This window comes from Melozone crissalis, unplaced genomic scaffold (assembly GCF_028551555.1).
Source record: "Melozone crissalis strain CALT ecotype California unplaced genomic scaffold, PUWL_Pcris_2 ptg000041l_1, whole genome shotgun sequence".
NCBI classification, from domain to species: Eukaryota; Metazoa; Chordata; class Aves; order Passeriformes; family Passerellidae; genus Melozone; species Melozone crissalis.
This window is the reverse complement of record NW_026535819.1, coordinates 11,347,508-11,372,584: the sequence shown is the minus strand read 5'-3', so window position 1 is coordinate 11,372,584 and position 25,077 is coordinate 11,347,508. Positions and strand designations below refer to the sequence as shown.

At 59.2% G+C, this 25,077-nt stretch overlaps 1 protein-coding gene across 1 annotated transcript; it reads right to left on the bottom strand.

The window, feature by feature from the left end:
• Nucleotides 1-609: 609 nt before the first annotated feature.
• NPDC1 (neural proliferation, differentiation and control 1) lies at nucleotides 610-23,235 on the bottom strand. The gene is made up of 9 exons (XM_054284239.1): nucleotides 23,088-23,235; nucleotides 10,255-10,398; nucleotides 5,045-5,152; nucleotides 4,745-4,918; nucleotides 4,563-4,629; nucleotides 3,530-3,614; nucleotides 3,300-3,379; nucleotides 3,103-3,199; nucleotides 610-2,156 (listed from the first exon to the last, which is right to left on the bottom strand). The coding sequence occupies exons 1-9, from the start codon at nucleotides 23,179-23,181 to the stop codon at nucleotides 2,079-2,081; spliced, it is 927 nt and encodes a 308-aa protein (XP_054140214.1). The 5' UTR covers nucleotides 23,182-23,235; the 3' UTR covers nucleotides 610-2,078.
• Between the last annotated feature and the right edge of the window lie 1,842 nt (nucleotides 23,236-25,077).

Genomic DNA, 25,077 nt, shown 5'->3' with positions numbered 1-25,077 from the left:
GGGACCTCGGCAGAGAGGAGTGGGTTTTAGGCTGGGTTTTCCCAGGACTGAGCCCTGGGGGCATCTCGGGTTATTTGGGGTGTGCATTGCCCAGGGGTGCAGCTGGAGACTCCCATGAGAGGAGCATCCTGGGTGGGTGCTTTGGCGGTGAGTCAGCACCCACCTCCGGCTGCTGAAACCTGGAGAGATGGTATCAGCTTGATGGGGGGCTGGCGTGATCAAAGGAACTGGGCTGCACACAATGCGGGGACTCGATAGCCCTTATCTGTCATCCCCGAGGTGCTAAGGGCCCCAGGGGCAAGGGGCGGAGGGGGCGGCTGGTGGGTGCTGCAGGGCTGGGTGCGGGGGCTCCCACCGACCTTTCCCTGCTGAAACCTGGCAAATACTGAGAGACAAGAAAATTATCCCTGGCTCTTTCTGTGCCTGGGAAAACCCTTGGGAAGGATTTGAACACTACTCCAGCTGCAGAAGCAGAATGGCTGCTCACTGTTCCCTAGGGAAGGTTTGGGGACCACAGCATCCCCCCTTCTTGTCCCCTTGTCCCACCCCACTGTCGAGAGGAGCCCCCCAAGCCTCGGGCCCCACACCACACACTCGCATGGGTCTCAAACATGGTCGTTTAATAAAATCTCCTTTTAAAAGAACTACAATTCATACAACAACAACGAGAGGTGTGGGAAGAGTGGCAGCAGCCCAGGGGAGGGGGAGCGCAGGACATGGGGACAGAATCTGTGCCGTGATGGCCTCTGTCAGCCACCCTGCCAGGGACAGGGACAGGGACAGTCCCATGCCACCACCACTCACCACCACCAGCACATCTCTGCCACTGCTGCCTGCCCTGCCCATGCCTGCCTGAGTGTGCAACGGCTCCGGTGAGCACAAACGGTGACCTGTGCCCGTGACAGTCCACAACAGGGCCTGGACATGAAGCCACGCCTGTGCAAAGTAACCCAAACCCTGTTCTGGGCCTTCCACTGGAGGGGTTCATGGCCTACGCACCTGGGAGGGTTGGAGGAGCAGCACTGGGCTCCAAGCAAGAACATGTTGGTGAGGCTGGATGTGGGCAACATAGGGGTGCAGGGAGTGCCCGGGGCCCAAGAGGTGCCTGGGATGGAGCAGTGGAGACTGTCACCTGCCACAGAGGGATGCTCAGAGAATGCACAGTGTCAGGCTCCACAGGTATGCTGCCCGGGCATGGGCTCTGTGGGGTTTGAAGCAGCACAGCAAAGCCCCCGTGCCTTGGCTAGCCCTCTCAAGCCACCCCAGCTCCCTCCAGTCCTATTCCTTCCTCCCCCACAGCCACATAAGCTTAAAAACAAAACCTTGAACACTTTTTCTGAGCTTTTACCCCGCTGAGGCCTGGGGTAAGAGAGAGCCCATCCTCTGCCCGCACAGACTGATGGCTCCCAGGCCACAGTGGCACTGGGACTGTCCTGAAGCCCAGCACTCTTACTGGGGTCAGAGCACATGGCAGCATCTGAAGGAGCAGCCTGGGGACTGATGCCAGTGCCTGCTTGAGCTGCTCCTGCCGTTGGCTCCTGGAGCTCTATCCTGCTGCCAGGAGCTGCCCAGGCAGGGCTGGAGGAGAATGGGCACTGAAGCCCTCAGTGATGCCACCTGCTCCAGGAAAAGGCTCCATCCGTGGCAGAGGTGCTCTGGGCAGGCCGGCAGCCCTGATGCCAGGCATGAGCGTGCCCAGCCCTCCTGGCCTTTCTGCTTTCTGACCTTCTCTCTGGCTCCTTCCCAGCTGCTATGCATCAGCCTAGCTTCAGCTAGGGCAGCAGCCCCCTCCTCAGAGCCAACTACAAAGGAACAACGCGGCAGCCCCCCCTTCCCCCACCAGTTTCTGTGCCAAAGCAGCCGCCCCCCCGCGCCCGCGAGAGCTGTGAGCAAACGGCAATGCAGGGACGCGATCACAGCAGCAAAGAGGACAAGGACGCTGGAAACGGGGGCGATCCCCCCCCATAGCTGTTAGTGGGTGTTTATTGGGCAGGCGTCGAACAGTCTGGCAGCGTCCCTCGGCCCAGCTGCGGGCGCTCCCCGGCTCGGCCGCCCCGCTGGGCGCAGGACACGGGGCGTTACTGCTGCGGCTTGGGGCTGCAGGGGTGCAGGGACGAGTCGTCAAACAGCGGGTTTCTCACTTCCATTTCTCCGGTCTGCCGCGGTGGCGGGAGAGGGATGGCGGAAAGAAAAGGTGGGAGGTCAGAAAGCAGGTTGGGATTCAGCTGCCCCAGCCCAAGGGGTTTGGGTCTGATCCCCAGACCGGCAGGGCGGAGGGAGGAGGGGAAGGGGACTACCAAGTGGGCTGCAATGGATGACAAACACCAGGACTTCCGTCACCCTGGAAAGGTGCTGCCTCCCTGGCAGGAGGGAATGAAGTGGGGTTATGTGTGAAACCCAAGGTTTTGGGTGGGATGGGACCCCACAGTTAGGCTGGGGACCCCAGGACAGCAGTCCCAGCCCTGCTGGCAGGAACATTTCTTGATCCGACTGGGGACCCCAGGATGGGCTCCACAGCACGGCTGGCAGGAATGGGATGCCCTGTCCAGACTGCCTGCCTGCGATCAAGTGCCCTTTAATGGGCCTGTAAAGACCCACTGATGACCCTCGATCTGGGCCCTGATGGCCGCGCTCCGCAGCTATTACCATGTAAAAGGCTCCTCTTCGTCCCTTTGTGCTCTTTGTAGCCAGGGCTGTTATGCCCGTCCCCAGAGTCCCCTGCTCGCCAAGAACACGCTCTGGCTGTGAGGGGTCTCCTGTCTGCTCCAGGCCTTGGGAGGGCACAAGGACGAGTCCCCCCAGCCCCGTGCCTAGGGTGACCATGCCCCTGTCGCCAGCGGGACCGTGGGTGGGCCAAGGGCTGCTCCAGTCATCTGCTCCCAAGGAAATCCTTGTGCCAGGACATGCATTCCTGCCCACTGGAGAGCTTCAGTGGGAGCTGGCCAGGGGCATGGGGGCAACAGAGGGGCAGAGGTTGGACCACCTCTAAGTTTGATGAAGAACATGTGGAAAAGGCTCCTCACAATGAAGTGCACGTCCCAGGCACTTACTGGACACCCCCACAGGCACAGGGACCCCACAGGCTCTCCTGCACCCACATACCGGAGCCAGCCCAGGGCATTCATACACGGTGAAGTCTCCATCCTCATTCTCCTCATCAGATGATGCTGAGTCCTGCAGCTTGGGCTCCTCTTTATGCCTGGGGGGAAGAAGATGTAGAGAGGAGGTGAAACCCAGTGGGACGATGAGGACCATCCCAGTTAATGGCAGGACACGTTGTCTGCTACCAGGCTGCTTACTTCTCCAGGGAGAGCATCTGCTGCTTTTGGTGCTGGTAGTGGTACATTTGGGCATTCTGAGCCAGCGTCTTGTCCCCAGGCTGTGGAGAGAGCAGGAACAGCTGTGGAGACTGGGCTGTGGAGGGCCCCAGGCTGGCTGCTGGAGGGCCTCCACCGTGTGGGAATCCCTCCAGCAGAGCCCTGAGGCCCGTGTGCCAAACACCTCACAGTGAGGGACATGGGCACCTTACCGAGATCTTGTCATAGGGCAGGGGGCTGGCTACTCGCTGCGCTGAGTAGTCTGCTTTCTGTGCCAGCCTGACCTCCTTCTGCAGCCTGCCAGGAAGGGGCATTGGAATCAGGGAATCACAAAGCTTGGAAAAGTTTTCTAAGATCAAGCCCAACCATTAACCAAGCACTGCCGAAGCCCACAACTAAACCACATCCCCAGGTGCCACACCCACATGTTTTTTGAACACTTTCAGGGACGGTGACTCCACCACCTCCCTGGGCAGCCCTTCCTAATGCCTAATGCCCGACCACCCTTTACATGAATCTTCCCTAATATCCTACCTATACCTCCCCTGAGACAGCTTGAGGCCATTTCCTCTCATCCTGTCCCTTGTTCCCTGGGAGCAGAGCTGACCCTCCCTTGGCTGCCCCCTCCTGTCAGGGAGTTGTTCAGAGCATGATTGTCCCCCTGAGCCTGCCCTTCTCCAGGCTGAGCCCTCCCAGCTCACTCAGCTGCTCCTCATAAGACTTGTGCTCCAGACCCTTCGCCAGCTCCATTCCCTTCTCTGGACATGCTCCTGCCCTGCAATGCCTTTCCTGCCATGAGGGGCCCAAAACTGAACCCAGGATTTGAGGTGCCTCACCAGTGCCCACTGTAGGCACAATGACTTCTCTAGCACATCCTAGAGGATGTGGAGAGCCATAGGAGCAGACGACTCCATTGAGGAGCCAGTGACCCTTGGAGGGTCAGCCCTGGTCCCTGTGATGGCAGCTGTGACAGGCATAACCACCTCCATCCCACGGGGCCTGGGCACAAGGCACCAACGTGCTGGCAGTGTCAGCACCCAGTGCCACAGCGATGCCCACACCAGGTGCCATGTGCTCCCAGGAGCCTGCATCTGGCACGGAGGGGTCTCCCTACTGTCCTCCTGCCCCAGCCAGCTGATGCCGTGCCTTGGCAGGACTACTGCCCCTCTTCCAAGCCTGGGCAGCATGGGAATACACTGCCCTGGGCACAGGGTCACTGAGGGACTGGCCAGAGCCCCAGCTCACCTGTACCAGCAGATGGCTGCCACGATCAGCGCTGAGATCCCGGCCACCGTGCACACCACGATCAGCCCTGCCAGGCAGAGAGGACAGCAAGGGACAGCAGGTGAGCTGGCAGCATGGTGACACCAGCCCATGCTTCCCTGGTGAGGATGTGAAACCTCTTCCTCTGAGTGCCAGGGTCTCACCGAGCACCATGTTGTCATTTTCAGGGATGGGGGATGCCTCCACCGGGTACTTCTGGACGGTGGCAGTGGTGGGGAGGGTGGTGGCTGCCATGGTGCCGGCGGGACCCTGCTGCAGACGCCCCTCTCTCAGCCCACTGGCCACACGCTGTCTGCCACTGTTGGGCACCAGGGTGGCTGCAGGAGAAGACAGAGCAGTGGTGAGTGGTGCCCAGGCAGCACCAGAAGGCAAACCTGCCTGGGGTGCAGGGTCTGGCTGCCAGGGGGTCCCTGGCACCGCCAGGAACAGAGATGAGCACTTACTCCTGGGTCTGCCATCCTGTAGTGGGTGGTGGCGAGGAGCCTCCTGCCTGGCCAGCACATCCGCAAGAAAATCAATTTCCGCCTCCAAGCTGGGAACAGAGGTCCGTCCTATGGGAGAACAGGTGTGAGATGGGCACTGTGGGGTGCAGGTGTGTGCCCACCCCCAAGGCGAGACCAGTACCGCCAAGAAGGGGCTCCTGTCCCAGCTCCAGCAAACACAGGAGTTCAGTCTGAGGCCCCTCAGATGCAGCTCTCTGAAAGCTGGGCCCCGGGACCCACACGTGTCCTTGCTGCGTTCACTGGGATTTTCACCCCACAAATGCTGGAGGATCAGGAGCAACAGCATCTGCCTTCATGCCAGAGGCAGCGGTCCTGCAGACTCTGTGAGAGAGGGCAGGGTGCCAGCACCTAATGTGCAGGACCTGCCCCTGGGGTTACACAGCAGCTCCGAGGAAGGAAGGATGGGAGCTGGACCAGGACAGATACTCCCCATCTGCCCTGCTGCCTCAGGGGTGAGGGGCAGCTTCAGCACAGTTACAGTCAGGGGACACCCCAAACACTGCTTTTCACCTCAAAAATAGACCAGGGTCCTTTGTAGAGCAGAGTGGCTGGAGCCACCCCAGAGCAGAGCTCAGCTTGGTTGTTCAGCAGAGCATGGGAGCCCTTGCTCCAGTAGAGAGGTTGGCTCTTGCCCAGCGCCTGGTGGGATGCAGCTCCTCTGGGAGCCCCATGCAGCAAGGGATGTACTCCCAGGGGCTGGCCCCAGCAGCATCTCACAGGTGGCTGTCCAAGCCCACGTTCCAGCACAGTGCCCACCAGGGACATCTGCTCTTCAGGGGTCTCTTGCAGCATTAGGCACAGGCAGGATTCCACTCTGGCCTGAGGTGACAGCATTGCAGCAAGAGTGGAGTCGCTCTTCTCAGGCTCATCAAGCAGAGTCCAGCTCTGACACTCATCACTGCTTTTAACAGGATTAAACTCAAACATCAAAGGCAGTAGACATCCCTGTCCCCATCTCAATCCTCATCCTACCCCTACTTCCTTTGCCCATATTCAGACTGTCCCCTCAGAGAAGCCCTGGGGACTAAATCCAGACACACTAAGGCAAGGTGGTACTGGCACATAATTCAAGGTCATAAGAATTACATCTCTGGAATCTGTCCTCACATCCAGTGTTTGGAAATAAACCTTGATTCCCTCTGGAGCCGTGCACAACCGCCACCTTGCTGCCCCATGACTCAGAACCACGTGAGCCAAAAAACAATTTAAAAGGGGGACACTCTTGCTTTAAACAAAAGCACCAAGAGTCACTGTCCCTACATCCTCCATGCTCTGCTGTCCCCAGACTGCCCCCAGCCTCCTACCCTTAGCTAGAGCCCTGCGTTTCCCTGGCTCTTTGCATCCCAGAGCAGTGCCATGGTCAAGTAGTGCCAGGTTGGGGCTGTGCCAGTGCTGTGCCCAACAGGTGAGTGCCGTGGTGACAAGGTGCTAGCACAGGGCCAACGTCTCCCAACGGGCAAGGGAGTTGCATGGGACCCAGTGTGACAGCCCTGTGCCTTAGGGGGACATCCTGGTGCCCAGGATTGGGAGAGCCCTGTGCCAGGGGACACCCTAATGCCTGCGATGGGGACATTTGGCTCCAGCTCACCTCTGCACTCTGGGAAAAGTCTGTCTCCATAGGGGACAACCCTGTCCATCCCACGTGTGCCACCACCAGGCTGCGCTGGTGTTGGATGTGATGTGACTGGAAAAAGGAAAATAAAGTTGAAAAAACAGCCAGAGCAGCTGTCAGGTTCCTCAGTCTCCCACCCTGTGGGGGTGTGTCAAGTGGCACATTGGAAACTGAGGCAGCGGTTTGGGGTTCTGGCATTGCTGCAGGGCCTGAGTTGTGCCCCTTACCTGCACTAACCAGCTTTATCATCACATTCTCTTCAAGTGGCTAAAAGCTGCCTGCCTCCCATTCTGTGTGGCAGCTAAACCTCCCCCAGTGATGCCACAGTTTCCACCAGGCATTTGAGGGCACTGAGGGCTGGGTCCTGCCAGGCACTGTGGGTGTGTGAGACGCTGCCCTGAGCTGCTCCAGGGAACAGGGGGCCGAGGAGAGCCCCAGCTCCTGTCCCAGGAGGAGGAGCAGAGGTGCAGGGGAGGAACAGTGTCCAGGGAGGGCACACAGGGCACAGACAGGACAGGGCACATAGGTCATGCTCAGGGGCACTCAGGGGAGCAGGCAGGGCTTGTGCAGGGTGTGGGTGCCCCCTCATGGTAGTTGCCACCAGTGCTGCAGCGGAATGTCATGGCCAGGCTGGCACACAGCCCCCCCCCGTCGTCCCTCCCCCCCCCCCCCCCCCGTCCCTCTGCTCTGCCCCTGGCGCTCCTCAGGGCTCAGCCTTGGGACACACACCTACCTACCCTGACAGTTTGGGGAAACAGGGACCAAGAAGAGACACATGAGGCTCCTGCCCTGGGCTGAGGAAACCTGTAACTGACAGCGTCCACACGAGGGCACAAAATTCTTATACATCCACTAACTGCTATAGTCCTGCCCAGGATGGCTGCTGTCCTCTTTGATGCTGGTGGCACAGCGAGCAGGGAAGGATGAACATCCATGTCTGTGAGCTGAGGCCCCTTTCCCCAAAGTGCTTCCTGCAGCCCAGTGGGGCGCCATGCTGGTCAAGCAGAAGCACGATAAGACCAACTATCACAAAGCACATCACTCCAACCCATCACAGCACAGACACATGCAGCACCATGGAGTGCATGGGACTTTGGGGAGCTCAGAGCCCTGTGCAAGACAGCAGCAGCCAGGTGCAGACAGCCAGCTGTGGGATGCAGTGTACCCAGATTCCATCCATCCCATCTCATCTCTGTGCCAGGTATGCCAAGAGCCCTACACATAATGGCAGGAACACTCACATGCCCTCCTGAGACCCCAAATGGTGCGTTTCACCTCAAGAAGCTGCTTTTGGGAGAGGATCCCTGGCTCCTGCCAGAAGCAGTGGGGATGGCACAGCAGCAGGATCCCAGGATTGGTGTCACCAGCAGTCACAAGTGGCTCAAGGATGTGCAACCCTTTAAAGGGTCTGCCTACATAGCAAAAGGGCTGCATGGGTATCCCCTTCAAAGGCTTAGGCATCCTTGGGCTACAGCGGCCCCCTATTTGCCTTGCATCTCCCCCTAAATGCAGCTACCACAGCCCCTCTTCATCCTCACAGCCCTCTCCAGTGCTGCTACCAGGTAAAGGTACAGGCAGGATGAGAAAGAAAGCCCCCATGGCAAAATAAATGGCGCCTCCCTGCCAAGAGGAGCTGGGCATCCTCAGATTGCTAAAACAAAGGATTTGGGAGGAGATCCCCTTTTTTCATTTAACACAGTCCCCACACTTTTGCTGCCACAAGCTAGCAGCATTGCTTGGGACAACAGGATAGGACTGGGAGAGACTTTGGTGTCACCATCCTGCCATGGTGGGTCCTTAGAGGATGGTACCATGGTCCTGCATCTCTCTGCAGAAGGATGCAACTGTGGGCACATCCTTCAGAAAGGAGCTGGGTTGCTATGGAGATGCCAGCGCATGTGCAGCCCTTGCGAGAGGGGAATTTGCTCTCAAGACTCCACATTAAAAAATGAACTATAAACAACTGCTAAAGCCATTCAGTGCCAGTGAATGAAGAACCTGTGGCAGGGGCACTGACTGCTGTCAAACACCAAATCTAGACCCTATTCCTGTGCCAGCCCCTCTTATCCCCCCAGCCATCCCTCTCATTTCAGCCAAAGGGTCTTGCTTTGGGGGTCTCCCCTCTGATTTACAGGGTAATTCTCCTGCTAGGAGGAATGGCACTGAAGGCATGCTGGGTTCTGACATCCTCCGTGTGCCCACCTGGGCTGAGCCATGGGTGAAGGATATCTCCAACTGCCCCCCAACAGGACCCTGAACATGCTCAACAACACAAAGCAATCCCCTAAAACTCAGAGGATCGCTCCATGTCTGCATGGAGTTCAGATGCAGAGGAACCTGCTTCCCTGGTTCAATGACCAGTGCTTGTCCATCCTGCATGCTTTTAGAAGCTCCCCAGGAGTTGGGAACCCCTTAGCAGGAGACTTTTGGGGGCAGCGGGAGTGAAGAGCAGGTGGAGAACGGTGGGCTGGGGGAGATACCAATAGGTTCTGCACCAGGAGGTGACTCAGAGGTGCTCCAGAGTATCTTGCATCCAGGCAGTCCCCAGCAGAACCTGCCAGGAACAGCCTGAGGGTATGGCCGGTCCTGGCCTCTTCCCCAGCCACAGAGGCCACTCCACTTTATAGCAATAAATAATTGTGTAGAGCCATAATTATGGTCTTAACTTACCTGTGAGGTGAGCTCATGATAAGGGGGCACAGAAATAACTCTGCCACAGCTTTCCAAGCTGCATGAAGAGTTGACTGTCACACTAAAATATGCCTATGCCTGGCCCCCAGCACTGTCTTTGCAGCTGAAGCAGGGGCACAGGTGCCACGGCCGCACTGGGAGCACCCTTCAAGCACTGCAGTAGCAGTGGGATGGCTGACCACAGGCTGCTGCACCCAGGTTGCCACAGCCCCTCAGATCCCTCGGGGACGGAGCCAGGAATGACACCCAGCACAGCCTCGGTGCCCTGGTGTGCAGCCAGGGACTGGTGCTCCCAGTCACAGCTGACTCCAGCCCTCCCAGCATGGATGCTGGGCATCACCCAAGGAGGAAACAGCAGTCCTGAACCACCGACCAATATCTGGAACCAAAGGGAATCAGGCACTGAAATCCCACTGGCACCCTGGGATGGGTGAGGCCATGGGCAGCACAAGTCACTGCTCTGTGTGCCGAACACGGTTCCCCTGCTCCTGCAAAGCCTGAACCCTGGAAGAGCCAGGCAGACCGTGAATATCCTGGAGATCCCCAGAAGCTGCCTGTCCTACTCCTGTCCTTGGAGCTCCCCACAGTGCTGACAGGGCCAATCACCAGAGCAGGATGCACGTAGAGCAGCACGGGTTTGCCAGCCCAAAACCACTCCCCCAGCTGAGGTGAGTGGGGTGAGAGGGAGAAGAGCAGCTGTCCCCAGAGAGATACAGCTGCCATGGAAAGAAGGAAGAGCATGGGGTGCTGCTGGGCTGGGGAGCTGTCCTGAGGCACAGAACCTCCCAGAGCTGCAGAGGGGCAGGGTAGGTGTGCAGGCACAGGGGTGGAGGGTGGGTGCACCTACCACTGGGTGAGAGCTGCCTCTGGACACAGCGCCCATGGTCGTCCTCCTGGAAGGGGGGCAGGCAGGGCCCACAGGCTCCCGAGCCCGGCGGGCAGAACTCCCGGCGCTGCAGGGCACAGTCCAGGCTCCGGGGACACGACGCTGCTGTGGGGACAGGACAAAACAGCTCAGGAGCGGGAGAGGGGTCAAACACACCCCCAGGTCTGTTCACAGCTGTTTGGAGGGGGACCCAGCTGCCCCGGGCTGCCCATGGCTGCCCTGCTGCAGCTCCCAGCTATCAATGGGCTTCACCACAGCTGCCCCAAGACCCCAGCTTGCCTCCATAAGGCCATTGCCACCTGGAATTAACCACGAGCGTAATTACCGAAGAGTTGGACTCGATGATCTTCATGGGTCCCTTCCAACTTGAGGTAGTCTGTGACTCCATGACATGCACAAGGCAGTTGCAGTGATGAGCATACAATGCCCATACCCCCCAAGGGTCCCCAGCCCCAGGGTGCCACCATCCTGTGGGACACATGAGGGAGTGCTGCAGCACCAGGATCTCCTGCTGCTGCCTGCCCTGCATGGGGAGATGAAATCCAACCAGCACAGACTGATGCTGGTGTGGTGACTGTTAAATCAAAAGTCACAAACTCCCCCAAAGCCTCAGCAGGATGTGACAGTGCTGTGACTTAGGCTCCCATCCCTTCAGGATTCCCTGCAGGAAGCAGTGGGAGCCAGCCCTCCCCGGCACTGAACTGCACCCCAAACCTTGCTCACAGTTTCATGGGGCATCTCACGCCACTCCCTGGGTACAGGCATGAGTCCCCCAGGTCCAGCCTCACCAACCCATTGTGCCATGGCAGTGCCATCGTGGCTGGGTCTTCATCCCAGTAAGTGGACCTCTCTGGGCACAAGGTCCCCATGTCCTACACAAAGCCGAGTCCTGGGCCAGGTGATGGTGGCAAACCACGTGCAGAGCTGGAGACAGACAGGAACTGTGACACAAGGGGCCAGGACTCAGGTACCGCCTGTGGCAGGGGGCTCTTTGGGGTGCAACGGGGTCCCAGCTTTGATGGTGACACTGCTGGTCCTGCTGCAGCTTGGAGTGTCTTTCCCTCAAAAGTGGTGGCGCTGTGGAATCAGGTGCCCTTCAGTCCACCCAGCACTCAGGCTGGGCACAACTGCGTGGGAGGAAGAGCTGGATAGGGCCACAGCTGGATGGGGTTGCACAGCTGGCTGAGGGTGTGGCACACAGCTGCCCTATCTGCCCCTCACCTTGTCCCTCACCACGCCGGCAGCATTCCCGCAGGCAGCAGCAGGCAGGGAGCAGCACTGTGGGGCTGCACTGGGAGCAGGGCCAGGCTGGCAATGAATCACAGCAGGAACAGGCTCCCAGCACCTGCCCACGCACCCCGAGCAGTCCCTGGCAGCCCTCACTGCCCACACCGGCACCAGCAATGCACCGGCCACCTGCCTGTCCCTGTCCCTGTCCCTGTCCCTGTCCCTGCGCCCAGGGACGGCAACACCCGGCACAGCCCTGGCACACTCCAGCACTGATGGGGCAGCACCAAGCACACGGCTTAGAGCCCTAAACAGGATAGAGCCGGCAGAAGATGAATCATGAAAGCATAACAGTTCTGTTCCCCCAGCAAGGGTGCAGGGAAGATATCACCCCAAGGCCACACAAGTGGGATATGCAACCCCCTGCTTTTGCATGGCCATATTTCACCATCAAACTGCTCCCTGGAGGGTGCAGCTGCTACTAAGAACCTCCAGCCTGTGCCCAGGCAACTCTCCACTCCACTCCATGAGGAAGTCATCACCTTCCTCGCCTCGGCTGCCACTGGCAAGGGTGCACCAACTGCAATTTCAGTGCTGGCTGACTCCCACACCAGGCACAGCTGCCTGGAGGGCGTGGAGAGGGTGGGGGAAAGTGTCCACTGTGCCCATGGGAGCTAGGTTTTTTGCTGGACTCTTTGTTCCCTGGGGATAGTGTGGGGCTTGGCCATGTGGCTGGGGGGCAATTAGTGCTTAATGGGCAAATAATCAGATGTCTAAGCACAGAAATTGGACTTGGCTCCTGGCTTCACCTCCCCAGGGTTACTCTCAAGGCCACTCTGTTTAAAAAACAGGGCAGGAGGAGGTCGTGGCACTGTGCAGCCTTAGGCTGGGGACATGTCACAGCCCCATGGGGCAGTGGAGAACACACCTGTAGGGGCCCCTGTCTGTGCCACAGGCTCATGGAAACACTTCCTCCCAAACCAGGTGCTGCCAGAAGCTGATCACTGGCGGAGGAAGTGACCCCAGTGAGGGTCACCCCACAGAGCCAGACACCGACAAGAGTCTCAGAGCCACCTTGTGAGGAGTGGTGGGTGCAGAGCCCCGAGCCAGAGTCCAGCAACTGGGTACATAAAGCCCAGGCTGGATTCCAGTGAAGGCTGTTATCTCTGTTTGAGGAATGAGTTGTGCTTGCCCAGCTGTCACTGGCTGCAATTCAGAGCTCCCCATGTGTCACCAGCCAGTGACTGGTGAGCTGGCATTACTGCGTGGGCACCCTGTGGATTGAGGGGGCCCACAGGGGCTTTACTCCCTGAGCCCACCTCAAAGCCCAGCAGGGAGAATCCTTTGCTGGTGGGAGTGGGCACCTCAGTGCCATGCTAGGTGATGGGGACCGAGTGCTCTGTGTGCCACCACCCAGGTGCCACATGGGCACATCCAGCCCTGACCGCTGCCACCCTGTGGGGCTGTCAAACTACACTGCCCCAATGCTGCCCCACCCTTGCACACTCACACATTCCTGCGGCTGGTGCCACCTGTCCAGTGCTCGAGCAGGCACACGTTGGGTTCCCCAACACTTTGGCCATGGGTTCCCCCCTCCTGAACACTCGTCTTGAGGCAGAGTACTTGGGCTGGCACAGTATGTGGGTCCCAACTCCACGCAGCTGTGGCCATGTCACCACCATGCCACCCACCTGGTAACAGTGCCAGGATGCCTGCCGCAGCTCCCAGTCTTGGCTCTGCAGCTGCAGGGCTGCTGCTGAATCTGGGGAGTTTGGGATCCCCCCACCCCAACCACGGTCCCTGCTTAGCACCAGTGCAGCCCAGCATGGCCTGGCCACAAGTGGGATGGGCAGAGGGACCCAAGCTGGGGCACAGCTGGGGTCCTGTGAGGACCCTAGCCCTGAATGGTCCTGCCAGCAGGACAGTACAGACCAGAGGAGCAAGCAATGAATGATATGGAATGTGCAGCCAGCACCAGACACAGCCCAGCCAGGATGCTGCTGTCCAGATGTGCCAGGGGTGTTCAGAGGAGGGGGATGCTCCAATTGCTGATATTGCCCTGCCATGGTGCTCAACTCCTGTGCAGGTGGGCAGGGAGCCCAGAACAGCACAACTGGGGTAACCCCTTTAAACCGAGCTCAAGCCTGGGCTGAGCTGCTGGTGCTGCAGGAATTGAGTGACTCCCTGCAGGCAGAACCCCAGCCCAAGGCCAGCGGGTGCACGGGACACAGCAGCTGGCACAGACATGGCAGGTGGGCATCAGCTGGGGACACATGTAAGCAGGAACAGACCTGTGCCCAGGAGGAAACACGGTCATGTGAGCAGCAAGGCCTCTGGATGTGTTATCCATGGCGAAAGCTGAGCACAAAGCTCCATCCCCAAGGACTCACCCTGGGGAGAGCTGTGCCAGGCATCCAGGGTGGCACTCAGCAGAGTGCTTGTGACAGGGGGTGCCCAGGCAGGGCATAGAGCCACCGGCAGTCTCAGACTGGATGGAGCAGCTCTTCCATACTCATGCCAAAACATACAGGTGAAAAAAAACCAAAAATAAGCCCAAGGAGGACATTTGTGTGGCCAGGGAGGCAGGGACTGCCCCCGCTGCGTCACTGCTGCAGATAGAGAGATAAAAGTGAACATAAGAGGATAATTAATTAGCACCGAGCACTGCTGTGAATGTTTAAGGTCCTGGCAACGCCAACACCCAGCCTCCCTCTCAGCTGCCAGCCCCGGTGCCAACAGTGGGAGCTGGCAGAGCCCACTGGGCCTGGGCTGAGCCCACAGGGCTCTGGCTGCACAGCCACGTGGGCACAGAGCAGCCTGCCCAGGACCACTGGGCCTGGCCCCTCTGTGGCAGCAGGACAGGGCCCCTGGTGGGACATGGGCAACTGAGGGGGGATATCGGGGTGTCTGGGGAACAGGGTGCCGGTCTCACTCCCACGCTGGGCCCCTGCATGCCAGCTGAGGCTGAGGGAGGACCGCAGCAAGGCCATGACAGAAGCCCAGCAGCAGCAGCAGCCCCCGCAGGGCCTGCAGTGGTGTGGGCTCTGCCAGCTCCACTCCAAGGTCATTCCTTCTCCTCTTCTTCCTCATCCTCCTCCAGCCAGATAATGTGGGAGCTGCTGAGGGCCCTGCCGGCAGCCTGCCCTCCCAGTACTTCCACTGCCAGCTGGCACTGGCCGTGGCTCCCTCCCAGCTCTGCAAAGTGCTCCTGGCTCTGAAGGAGGACTCTGGAGCAGGCCCAGGGCAGGCAGGCTGGCATGATGCCCCCATCAGACCTCAGCCCCCAAGGTCTCACTTCCCCCTGTCCAGAGCCTCCCTGGGCAGGGCAGTGCTGCTGTTCAGCAGCAGGCAGGAGCAGGGGTTGCTGAGGTACCCCAGCACCTCACCTGCCCTGCCCCACGCCCAGGGATGTGGCTCCTGAAGTGAGTCAGCGGCAGTGACTGCCAGCAGCTGCAGTAGCAACGCCAGGCTGGATGCTGTACACACCAGCCACGGGTGACACACCAAGCAGAGGTGACACACACCAGTCACAAGTGACACACAGAGAGACTGCAGGATGGACACTCCGCTGGTGGCCGCAGCTCGGTGGGCTTCCTGACCCAGCTGCATCCACCTGCCCTGCTGTCTCTTGCACTAGGAAGCAGGTGGATGGGGACTGGGCTGAACCCCGGGAGCAATGCCCACTCCTGGGCACAGCTGGCATCACTGCTGGGGCAGTCCCTGTGCCACTGCCAGCAGCTGCTCACGTCACTGCCGTGCTCCTGCCCCCGAAAATGCAGCAGCCAAGCCCCCTCTCCCCCAGAGACAGCGGAGCAGCGCTGACCCCGCAAACCAGGACTGGGGGGATGCTGGTCACATCACGTCACTGCTGGGGACAGAGCATGTGGCACCAGTCTGACCCCATATCCTGCAGCAGCACCGCTGTGTGCTGGTCCACCAGTAAGGGAGCAGCTGGAAATGCTTCTTTGTGCTTCAGCAGATTTAGTCAGGCAGATGCAACACGTCACCAGCTCCCATCCCTGAAGCCACCAGGGCTTGTGTCCTGACTCCCAGCTTTGGCTGGTGGGTGCTGAGGTCTGGCCCAGCTGGCAGAGATGATCTCCAGCACAGTTTCTGGCATGGCCAAGAAACAGTGCCAGCAGCCTTGTGCCACAAACTGGGGACAGGGAACACCTGTACGGAACCCCTGGGAGCATTCCCCATGCCTGCACAGCAAACACCTCTACTGCACCCTGCTCCCACCAAGGGGACAGTCCCACTGATGGGACAGTGCCACCAGACACAGCCCCACCCAGGAACAATGGAAAAAGGCCTCATCCTCACCACTCCCCCCCCTCCCACCTCCCACCCCCATCCTCACCCAGCTGCTGCTGCTTTGGGGCCACCAACCCAGAGCCCTGGGCTGGGCAGCACAGACAGTGTGGTGGGCACCCATGCTGCAGCCCTGAGTCCATCATGATGGGTCTCAGAGCCTTGTCCTGCTCCACGCTCAATGCCAAGGGGGAAAGGGAGGGCCAGGAGGAGCTGAGCCAGGTTCCTGCAGAGGTGGGGAGATGCCAAGCCCTTGGCATCTCCAAACACATTGCCTCCCAAACACCAGTGCTCCCCCAGAGTCTGTCCCCGCTCTAGAGGAGACCCCATCTACAAGCACCCCAAAATCCCAAGTTGCTCCTGTGATTCCAGGCTGGGGCAGAACCAGGAAATCTCCAGCAGGCTGAGGGAATGGAAATTTGTGCCATCACTACTCAAAGCACTTAACTAGGCCAGAAACATCCCTGTTCCCTGCCCTGGCAGCCTGCTGGATTGGTAGGGCCGTAGGAACAGGAGATAGCACCAGGATGGTTGGAAACTGCTCCAGCAAACCACAAATCCAGACCCCAGCAGAGACTGGGCAGAGCCAGGAAATAGCAGAGAACATTGCTCTCCCTGCCTGTGGCTGGTGTGCAAGGCATCAAGCCAGTGAGGGGCATCCCAGCCTCAAGAAGCCCGAATGCTGACAGCCCCAAGTGCAGCCCTGCAGAGCTGCCACAGCCAGGATGTGCACCACTGCATCCCACCGGTGTCCCTGCTGTGCCAGGGGGTCTCCAGCCACAAGGGGCTTCAGATATTCAGGAAGAGAAGAAATAATAAAAAAATCCAAAGGCAAACGAGGTGCCATACGCCCTTTCCCCAGGCCTACCCACCCCAACCTGCTGCTGGCTTTGCTCCACTCCATACACACCCACACCCACCTGTGCTGGGGACCCCGGCTGCCACCAATGTGCCACCTCATCCCCGTGCATCTGGCTGCTCTTTGCAGCCTGAACCACCCACTTTGAGACTTGTTTATCAGGTTTGTCTCAAGTAAATACCAATGAACTTTGCACATGCATTGAGCCTGCTGGGGCTGGGGTTGGGTTCTTTAATTCCCTTCTTATTGGGCAAGTTTTGCACCACATCACAAGTGAAGCAGGTGGTGGCCAGGGCTGCGGTGCACAGCAAGCACCACCTGAAGCACTGAGCAGTCTGGAAGGAAGGGAGTGGGGTCCAGCTCTCTCCTAAGGGCATTCCTGGGCACTGACACAGCAGCAGGAGAGCCCCCCACAGGTACACACTTGCCCACTGAGCCACAGCAGAGCCACAGCCCTGGGTTAACTCTCTCTGTGTGATGGCAGGGAGGTGCGAGAGGGCAGCCCATCCCACAGCTCAGCACCCAAGGAGCTGCCAGGCCGGGGCCACCATAGCTCAGCCATGTGAAAGCAGACACAGGTCCCACGCACTCTCACTACTGGGCTGGAAATATCCATCTGGAGCAGCAGCACCACTGCACCTGCCAGGGCCAAGATGCTCTTTAGCAAAGCCAAAGCATTCCACACCACCACCAGAGACATCCTGTAGCCCTTGGGAAAGAGGCACGAGCAAAATTTTGCTGATGCCTCCAGCAGCTCAGAGGCGGCATTGTTCAAGGTGGGGATTCTGTCTGTCTGTCCAGCTCCCTTTGTCTAGTCATTGCCTGGCACCAGCCCTGGTACTCCCACCAGCCCATGACCCTGAAACAGATGCCTGGGGACATAGCTCCTCACCCATGAGTGCTGGAGCAGTAGGGGCCAACCTTTACAGCTGTTGGAATAGTCTTTAGAAGAAGCGTCTTTGGAACAACAGCCTTTGGAACAAGGGCTATCAAGGGGACTCCAGGTGGGCACCCTCCATGCTGGTGGGCATGCAAGAGCAGAGGCAGGCAGAAATGCTGCAGCACCCACCCTGCTGTGGCTGCACCCACAGCTATGCCTACACTGATTCAGCCACCACCAGTGATAAAGACCTGCAGGGCCATTGTGCCCCATGGAGCAGAACCCAGAAACTGAGAGGCCCCATCAACACAGAAACTGGGTGTCCACGGGATGCACAGCTGCATCCTAGGGGTGCTGGTGCACGCAGCATCCGAGGGCTCTTGATAAAGGGCTGCAGATGGTGCTAAAAGAGCTGGACCTAGAGATTTTGGGGTATATGCTGCATAGGAAGAGTCAGCTCAGGGAAACCCTCTCCTTCCTAGCCAGGAATGATTGCTGCAGGATGGGTCACATTACAGCAGCTCACCAGGTTGCCCTCTCTTCTGATTTAGGGCCCTCTCACTCCCTCTGACAGGTGCAAGATGATGAAGTCCCCAAGGCAGAGCAGCTCCCTGCCCACAAGAGCAGCCATGGGTGCTATGGGTGCACTGGAGACCTGCACCTTCCACACCTCCTGTCTCCACCCCCACTACAGTCTCCTTTCTGTAGGAAGGGAACAGAGGCCAGGAGCCCAGGGAACCCCTGTATCCTGATGAGTCAGAGTCCCTGACAGCACTCTACTGACATGTCACCCACCTAGTGCCATGAGTTCCCACCCAAACAGGGAATACCTCTCAAAAGCTTTGCCATCCTCTATCTCATCAGGAAGTAGCCCAGCGTGTGCCACAGTGCGCATGGGTTAACAGGGGCGGCTGCAGCCCACGGTGCTCCAGGGCACGATAAGGCAGGACCAGGACCTGCTCTGGCTGCGTTTCCTTCCACCAATTCAAATCTCACTCCAGGCACTTAACGGACAGTTTCTTCCTGTTGCAATTCTCGTTAGCTCACAAAGTGGCTAATTACAGGCCTGCAGCTGCCATTTGGAGCAGCAGCAATGCTGGGTTATGCCGAGGCACAGGAGGGAGATACCTCAGTGCTGGCAGTGGCATTGGGGCCAGCCCCAAGGGTTTAGGGACCAGCCGGCCCAGGGGAGCCACTACTCCCCTCGAGGACCAGACCCAGAGCTCTTGGTGGGGCCCCAGCACCAGTGCACAGTGTTTATGGATTTAATGCACGGGTGGAACTGATGGCAGCTTCTGCACCCTGTGCCAGGGACCCAGCACCTTGCACATGGGGAGAGGCCATCCCATCAGCCCTCTTGTCCCTGGGCACCAAACCATCCATCCTGTTCACAACATGCCCATCGCTCTTGTCTGCAGCAGTCCCCATTAACTCTCTCGTTCCAGAGTCCCCACTGTGCTGTCACTCCTCCTGTCTCCAGCATTGCCACACCTCTCCTGTCCTCAGCGCACTGTGCATCCCGTGACCCCTTCTCTTCCCCCTGCCACACTGTCACCCCTGATAGCCCCCATCACTCCTCTAGTCTCCAGCATCTACCACCAAGCTCGGTGTCCCCAGTGCCCTGCCCAGGCTGTCACCCCCTGATGCTGTGCCCCCCCGGAAGCAGCCGGCAGGGCTAAGCCGATTACCTCCCTTAATACCCCCATGGCCCAGAAGAGACAGTTCAGGCAAACATCGATGCACCTTCCCTCAGCTGCGGGGAGACTCAGGCTCTCTGGGAACTGAGGGGTCCCTGGGGTGGGGGAACAGTCTCCAGAGATGCCAGGAAACTGCAGATCCAAAGGACGGGACCCCGCACAGTGCAAGCAGGCCCCTGGCTCCAGAATCCCAGTCTCCCCACCCTGAGCTCCAGCTCTCCATGCATCGGCATCCCCAGGGTATTGCTGGGGTGCACACGGATTTGTGAGTTCCCACAAAGCTACAGCAAAAGGGATGAGGGATTTTCACCCTATCTCTTCCATAAACTCTTCCTTGATGCTGATTCTGTAATTGGAATTATCAGACATCTTTCCACCCATTTCCCCCCCTCAGGCCTGCAGACAGAGCCCTGCTCATGTCCCTGGCATGGGTACCAGCTCCTTGGAGCCCTGTGGGATGCCTGTGGTGCACATCCCAGCTCCTCCACACCTCACGCCCACAAGGGCTCCTTTCCCACAGGAAGAACCAGGTGAACACAAGTAACCCCAGATAACAAGGTGGAGACATTATTTCCAAGAATAAAACCACATGGGCAGCACCCTAGCTGCTGCCTGGAGAAACACCTGGTCCGCACCAGTGTGGCAGAGGACCCCCCACCACGGGAGGCTTGAAGGGATGGGGTGACTGGATGGGATCACTGCCCACCACCACTCCCAAGGGGGACCCAGACAACCTTTCCTGTGCCTCAAGAAAAAACTGGGGCTGCTACCTGCAGACCAACCCAGAGAATGCTGCAGGGCTGAGATCACTCCCTTCATCTGGCAAGGCAGCCAGGCCCCTGCAAGCACCACAGGTGCAGCACCAGTCCCAATGTCTTGCTCCCAAGAGTGGCTTGGAGCTGCAGCAGCTTCAGGGGTCAGCATGGGGGTCCCTGGGGCTACTGCACCCACTGAGTCCCAACCCTGCTCCCAGTGCAGCGATGGACAAGCAGGCAAGGAGGAAAAGCTAAGGGATGGACAGACCCACCACAGGCTGAGCCTGGGAACTTCCTAGGGGATGGCTCCTGCCTAGCCATGCCCAGCTGGGAATTTTGAGCAGTACCTGCACCACTGCAGAGCAGGGGCAGCCAGTATTAACAGCAGCATCTGTGCTCCCACCCACGTCCCTGCAGAGCAGCATGAGGAAGAGCAGCAGTGCAGAGCCAGCAGGTCAAACGTGGCCAAATGGGTCACTTGGACTGGAAACAAAACTCAGATTTTGCTGAGCATCTTCTCCAGATATCTGGGATGTGAACTGATGGCTGTGGCAGCGGGGTTCAGGATTATTAAAAAAATGGGGTTCTAGCCTGTCATCCCCTTTGGAAAACTGGGGTTTTTTTGTTTACAATAATAACAATGATAATAATAGATGAAATTTGGCAACCTAGTTACTCAAGAAGCGGGGAGAAATATGGCTGTCACTCATGTTCCAGGAAATGAAGCCAGAAAACGAAGCAAGGCAGGCCCTCTGCCCAAAGCCTGGTGTGATGCATAGAGACACATGGGAGAAAAAAGCCCAGCTGAGGAGTAGCAAGCAAACCTAAACCACCTGCAGCACCTCCAAAGCACTGCTGCCCTTCCTCCAGCTTGGATCAGGCTCACAGCAAGATGAGGATGTTACTGAGCCACGTGCAGCTGCATCCCGGGAGATGGCATCTGCTGCAGGGGCTCTGGGTCGCAGCGCCAGCCAAGGAAAGTGAGGAGGAGGAGGAGATGCCAACCCCCTGAAGCTTTCTGAAGAAGCTTTGATGGAGCTGCAGAGGCAGGAGGACATGAGTATGGTGGTGCAGGACTTCTCCCTGGATCCCTCCTTGCCAGGAGCCAGTTTCACCAGCATACCACAGAACAGAAGCTGCTCCTGGGCTTGCCACCTCCACCTTGCAGTCACCCCCAGGGAACGCCAATCTTGGCCCCATCTGCTCAGAAAGGCAATTATAAAGTGAGAAGAAACAGCCAATGCTTCCTGTGCCCCACTGCACTCACAGAAAGGTGGTGTGGCTGGGACAGAGACTCCTTTGCCTGCCCAGCACCCTAGGGACATTTTCTTCCGCCATCCCCAGGAGAAACCTACCTGGAGCTCCCCACTGCCACCTGCCATACAACCTCAAACTCCTGGCAATGGGATGCTGCTGTCGGGAACAGTGCAAAGACACCATCCCCAGCTTCTCTCAGGGGAAAGAGGTTGAGCTGAAAATTCAATCCCACATCTGCCAAGAGCATGCAATATCCCAGCACTGGAACAGGCTGCTGATGTGGCGCCAGGCCCCTCATGCTCACCTCATCTCCAGCATCCTCCTAGTGCTGGGAAGGGAGGGGAAGGGAAGGGGAAATTGTCACCACTCCCTGACAGCACCTGGGCACAGCCACCCCAGCAGCCCCTCAATTGACCCAGCCCAACCAGCACTGCCAGGCCAGATGATCCCACACTAACCCCTAAATTCAGGAGGAGCAGAGATTATGCTGGATCACTGGTGGCTCATCCGAGCCTGGATCTCCTTCCTCTCATCTCAGCCTATGTTAGCAACACCACTGGCTGGGCCACCCCAGCCTTGGCTCGTGGGAAGAGGGGGAGCGCAGGAGCATCCTCACCTCTGCCTCCAACCCTCCGACGTGGAAACACACAGACGCTTTGATATTGCAGCTTCCCGCCGCCCCTCAGAAGCACGGAGAGGCCACCAGGCCCGGTGACAGCAGGCTGCCCGCCCGGCGTCCGCCGGCCCGGCGTCTGCCCTGCCGGGAGCCCGACAAGGGAAACAATATCGGATTCGCAAACAATGCTGGGAGCCAGGAGGCCCTTGCCGGCTCCTGCGCCAGCCAGGCGGAAAGCACCTGCCCGAGACAGGCCGTACCTAGGCAGGAACACGGCCCCTCCCGGGGCAGGCAGCCACAGCCTTCCCCGCAGGCAGCAGCGGGGCCTGGGGCTGCCCGGGGCTGTGGGGCCGCTGTTTGCGCCCAGCACAGCTCTGCGCACCCCAGCAGCGGGCACGGCGCAAGGGGACACGGAGCACGTCCGGTGCCACACGCCCCAGGAGGGGAAATGTCCTAACCCAGACCCCGAACCTCAAGCAAATTAAACCTCAACGTCCCGAAACAACCCTTCGGCAGACAGCAGGGCAGCTTAGGGCGGTGCTGCACGGGAAGGCGCCAAGGCCACCCATTCCTTCTGCCACGGTGGAGAGCAGAAATGTCACTGTCACCGGTGTAACGGGGCGGTGCTGAGGCCGCTCCCGGGGCAATGAGGCAGCTGGGCAAACAGGGCTCCCTCCAGCGCAGCCCCGGAGGCTCCCCGGGTCACTGCAGCGCCCTTATTTTTTTCTTTGTGGTTTCTGATGTTGTTTTAATTTTTTCCTCCCAATAAAGGGGCTTCATGAGGACCGCTCCCATGACTACGTGCTCCTTCCCCACGCCAGGATCCACATCTTTGGGTCCCTCCAGCCCCCTCAAACAGCCGCTGGGGACCAGCCCCGCGGCGCTGCCACTCGCTGCCAGGCCCCTGCCGGCAGCAGCGGGCCGGAGAGTGACGGGGAGGCGCTGCCCGTCCCCGGGGAGCGCTGCGGGGTGGGAGAAATCCCCGTGGGGCTTTGTGACGGGGGCATCTCCTGTCTTGCTCCACCCAAGAACACGAACACCCACGGATGCTGATCCCTGGTGGGGATGGGGATAATGAGGGAGAAGAGGGGGAGCAACCGCACCAGGGTTCGTCGTAGGAGAGGACACGAGCATCTGCGGATGAAGGGAGAGGACACGGAGACAGGAGTGGGGGGGACGAGGAGGTACTCACCGGCACGGGCGAGGCGCAGACGGAAGGATCCGAGGGCGGTGAGCAGCAGCAGCAGCGCTCCGCGGCGGGCGGCAGCGCCCCGGGCCGCCACCATCGTCCACGTCCACGGACACGGACACAGGCACGGACACGGGCACGGGCACGGGCACGGGCGCGGGGCCGCGGCGGGGCGGGGCCAGGCGGAGGGCGGGGCTCCAGCGCGTTTGGGCTCCACCCCCGCCGCCAAGGCCCGGCCCCGCAGCCCCCGCGGGAGCGCTCGGGCCTCAGCGGGCCGGCGGCTCCCCCAGTGCTGCGGAGCCCGGCCCCGGGCCCAGGGCGGCTCCAGAGAGCTGGACAGGGACCTTGGACAGGGGCCTGGAGTGACAGAACAAGGGGGAACGGCTTCCCACTGCCAGAGGGCAGGGTTACATGGGATATTGGGAAGAAGTTTTTCCCTATGAGAGGGGAAAGGCCCTGGCAGAGGTTGCTCAAAGAAGCTGTGCCTGTCCCATCCCTGGAAACGTTCAAAGCCAGGTTGGACAGGGCTCTGAGCAAGTGGCAGGTGTCTCTGCCATGATAGAGGTGTTGGACTATATGACCTTGAAAGGTCCCTTCCTCCCCAGTGCAGTCTGTAATGCTGTGTTAGGATCTGGTTATTCCCCCAGTCTCACATGAATGGCATACTCTGGGAGTGATGAGCTGGGGAATGTCATCTGTCAGTCGTGTGGCTCCTGGGGTAATGTTTAGGCTGATGGCTGGAGGTATCTCATCCTTGCCTGCTCTGCAGCTGTGGCACCTGGCTTTGAGTTCTGGGTTTGTCAGACCTCATCTGCCGTTGGTTTTGGATAGAGGAGTACACTGCCAAAGCACGCCTTCCCTTCCCAGTCAGAGCCACATTCCTGGGTCACTCCCTTGCAAAACCTCTTTCCATATCCTGGATTAGTCTCATATCTCTAGGATTTGCTTTTCAACCCCTATGTCCCCTTCAAGTACAAATGTCCCATCTGGCTGCAGGACAGTGGATGCTTGGTGGTGATGTGCCTCCACAGCCACAAGGCCCAGAGATGCCACATGGACACCCCAGTCACAACAACAGCCATGTCCAACAGGGATGCCAGGTTGTCCCTGTTTGCTGCAGAGCTCCCAGGCCACCCAAGGTTTTCCCCCATGGAGTCAGGGGATGCTCTGCAAAATCCTGGCATCCAGTCTCTGGCCCCATGCTCTGGGCACAGACCTGAGGCCTTGGCACAGACACAAATGACATGATGCAGAATGGGACCTGCTGTCTGGGATCCTGCTGGCCAGCATGTGCTGCCTGATTCTCAGTGTAGGGATTGCCATGGCTGTGCCCTGGCTGGGCTCAGTGTAGGGATTGCCGTGGCTGTGCCCTGCTGCCTGATTCTCAGTGTAGGGATTGCCATGGCTGTGCCCTGGCTGGGCTCAGTGTAGGGATTGCCGTGGCTGTGCCCTGCTGCCTGATTCTCAGTGTAGGGATTGCCGTGGCTGTGCCCTGCTGCCTGATTCTCAGTGTAGGGATTGCCATGGCTGTGCCCTGGCTGGGCTCAGTGTAGGGATTGCCGTGGCTGTGCCCTGCTGCCTGATTCTCAGTGTAGGGATTGCCATGGCTGTGCCCTGCTGCCTGGCTGGGCTCAGTGTAGGGATTGCCGTGGCTGTGCCCTGCTGCCTGATTCTCAGTGTAGGGATTGCCATGGCTGTGCCCTGCTGCCTGGCTGGGCTCAGTGTAGGGATTGCCGTGGCTGTGCCCTGCTGCCTGATTCTCAGTGTAGGGATTGCCATGGCTGTGCCCTGCTGCCTGGCTGGGCTCAGCCCCAGCCCACGCGCTCACAGTGGGAGCCCCATTAGAGCCTCAGTGGTGCCCTGGCAGGCTGTCAGCCCGCTCCAAGCCTGTCCAAGGAATGCTGAGAGCGAGCTGCCATGGTGTGGTGTGACAGGGATGTCAGGCGTGGCTCTGGAAGGAATTGCCACCTGCTCGTGGTTCCCCCTGCCACCA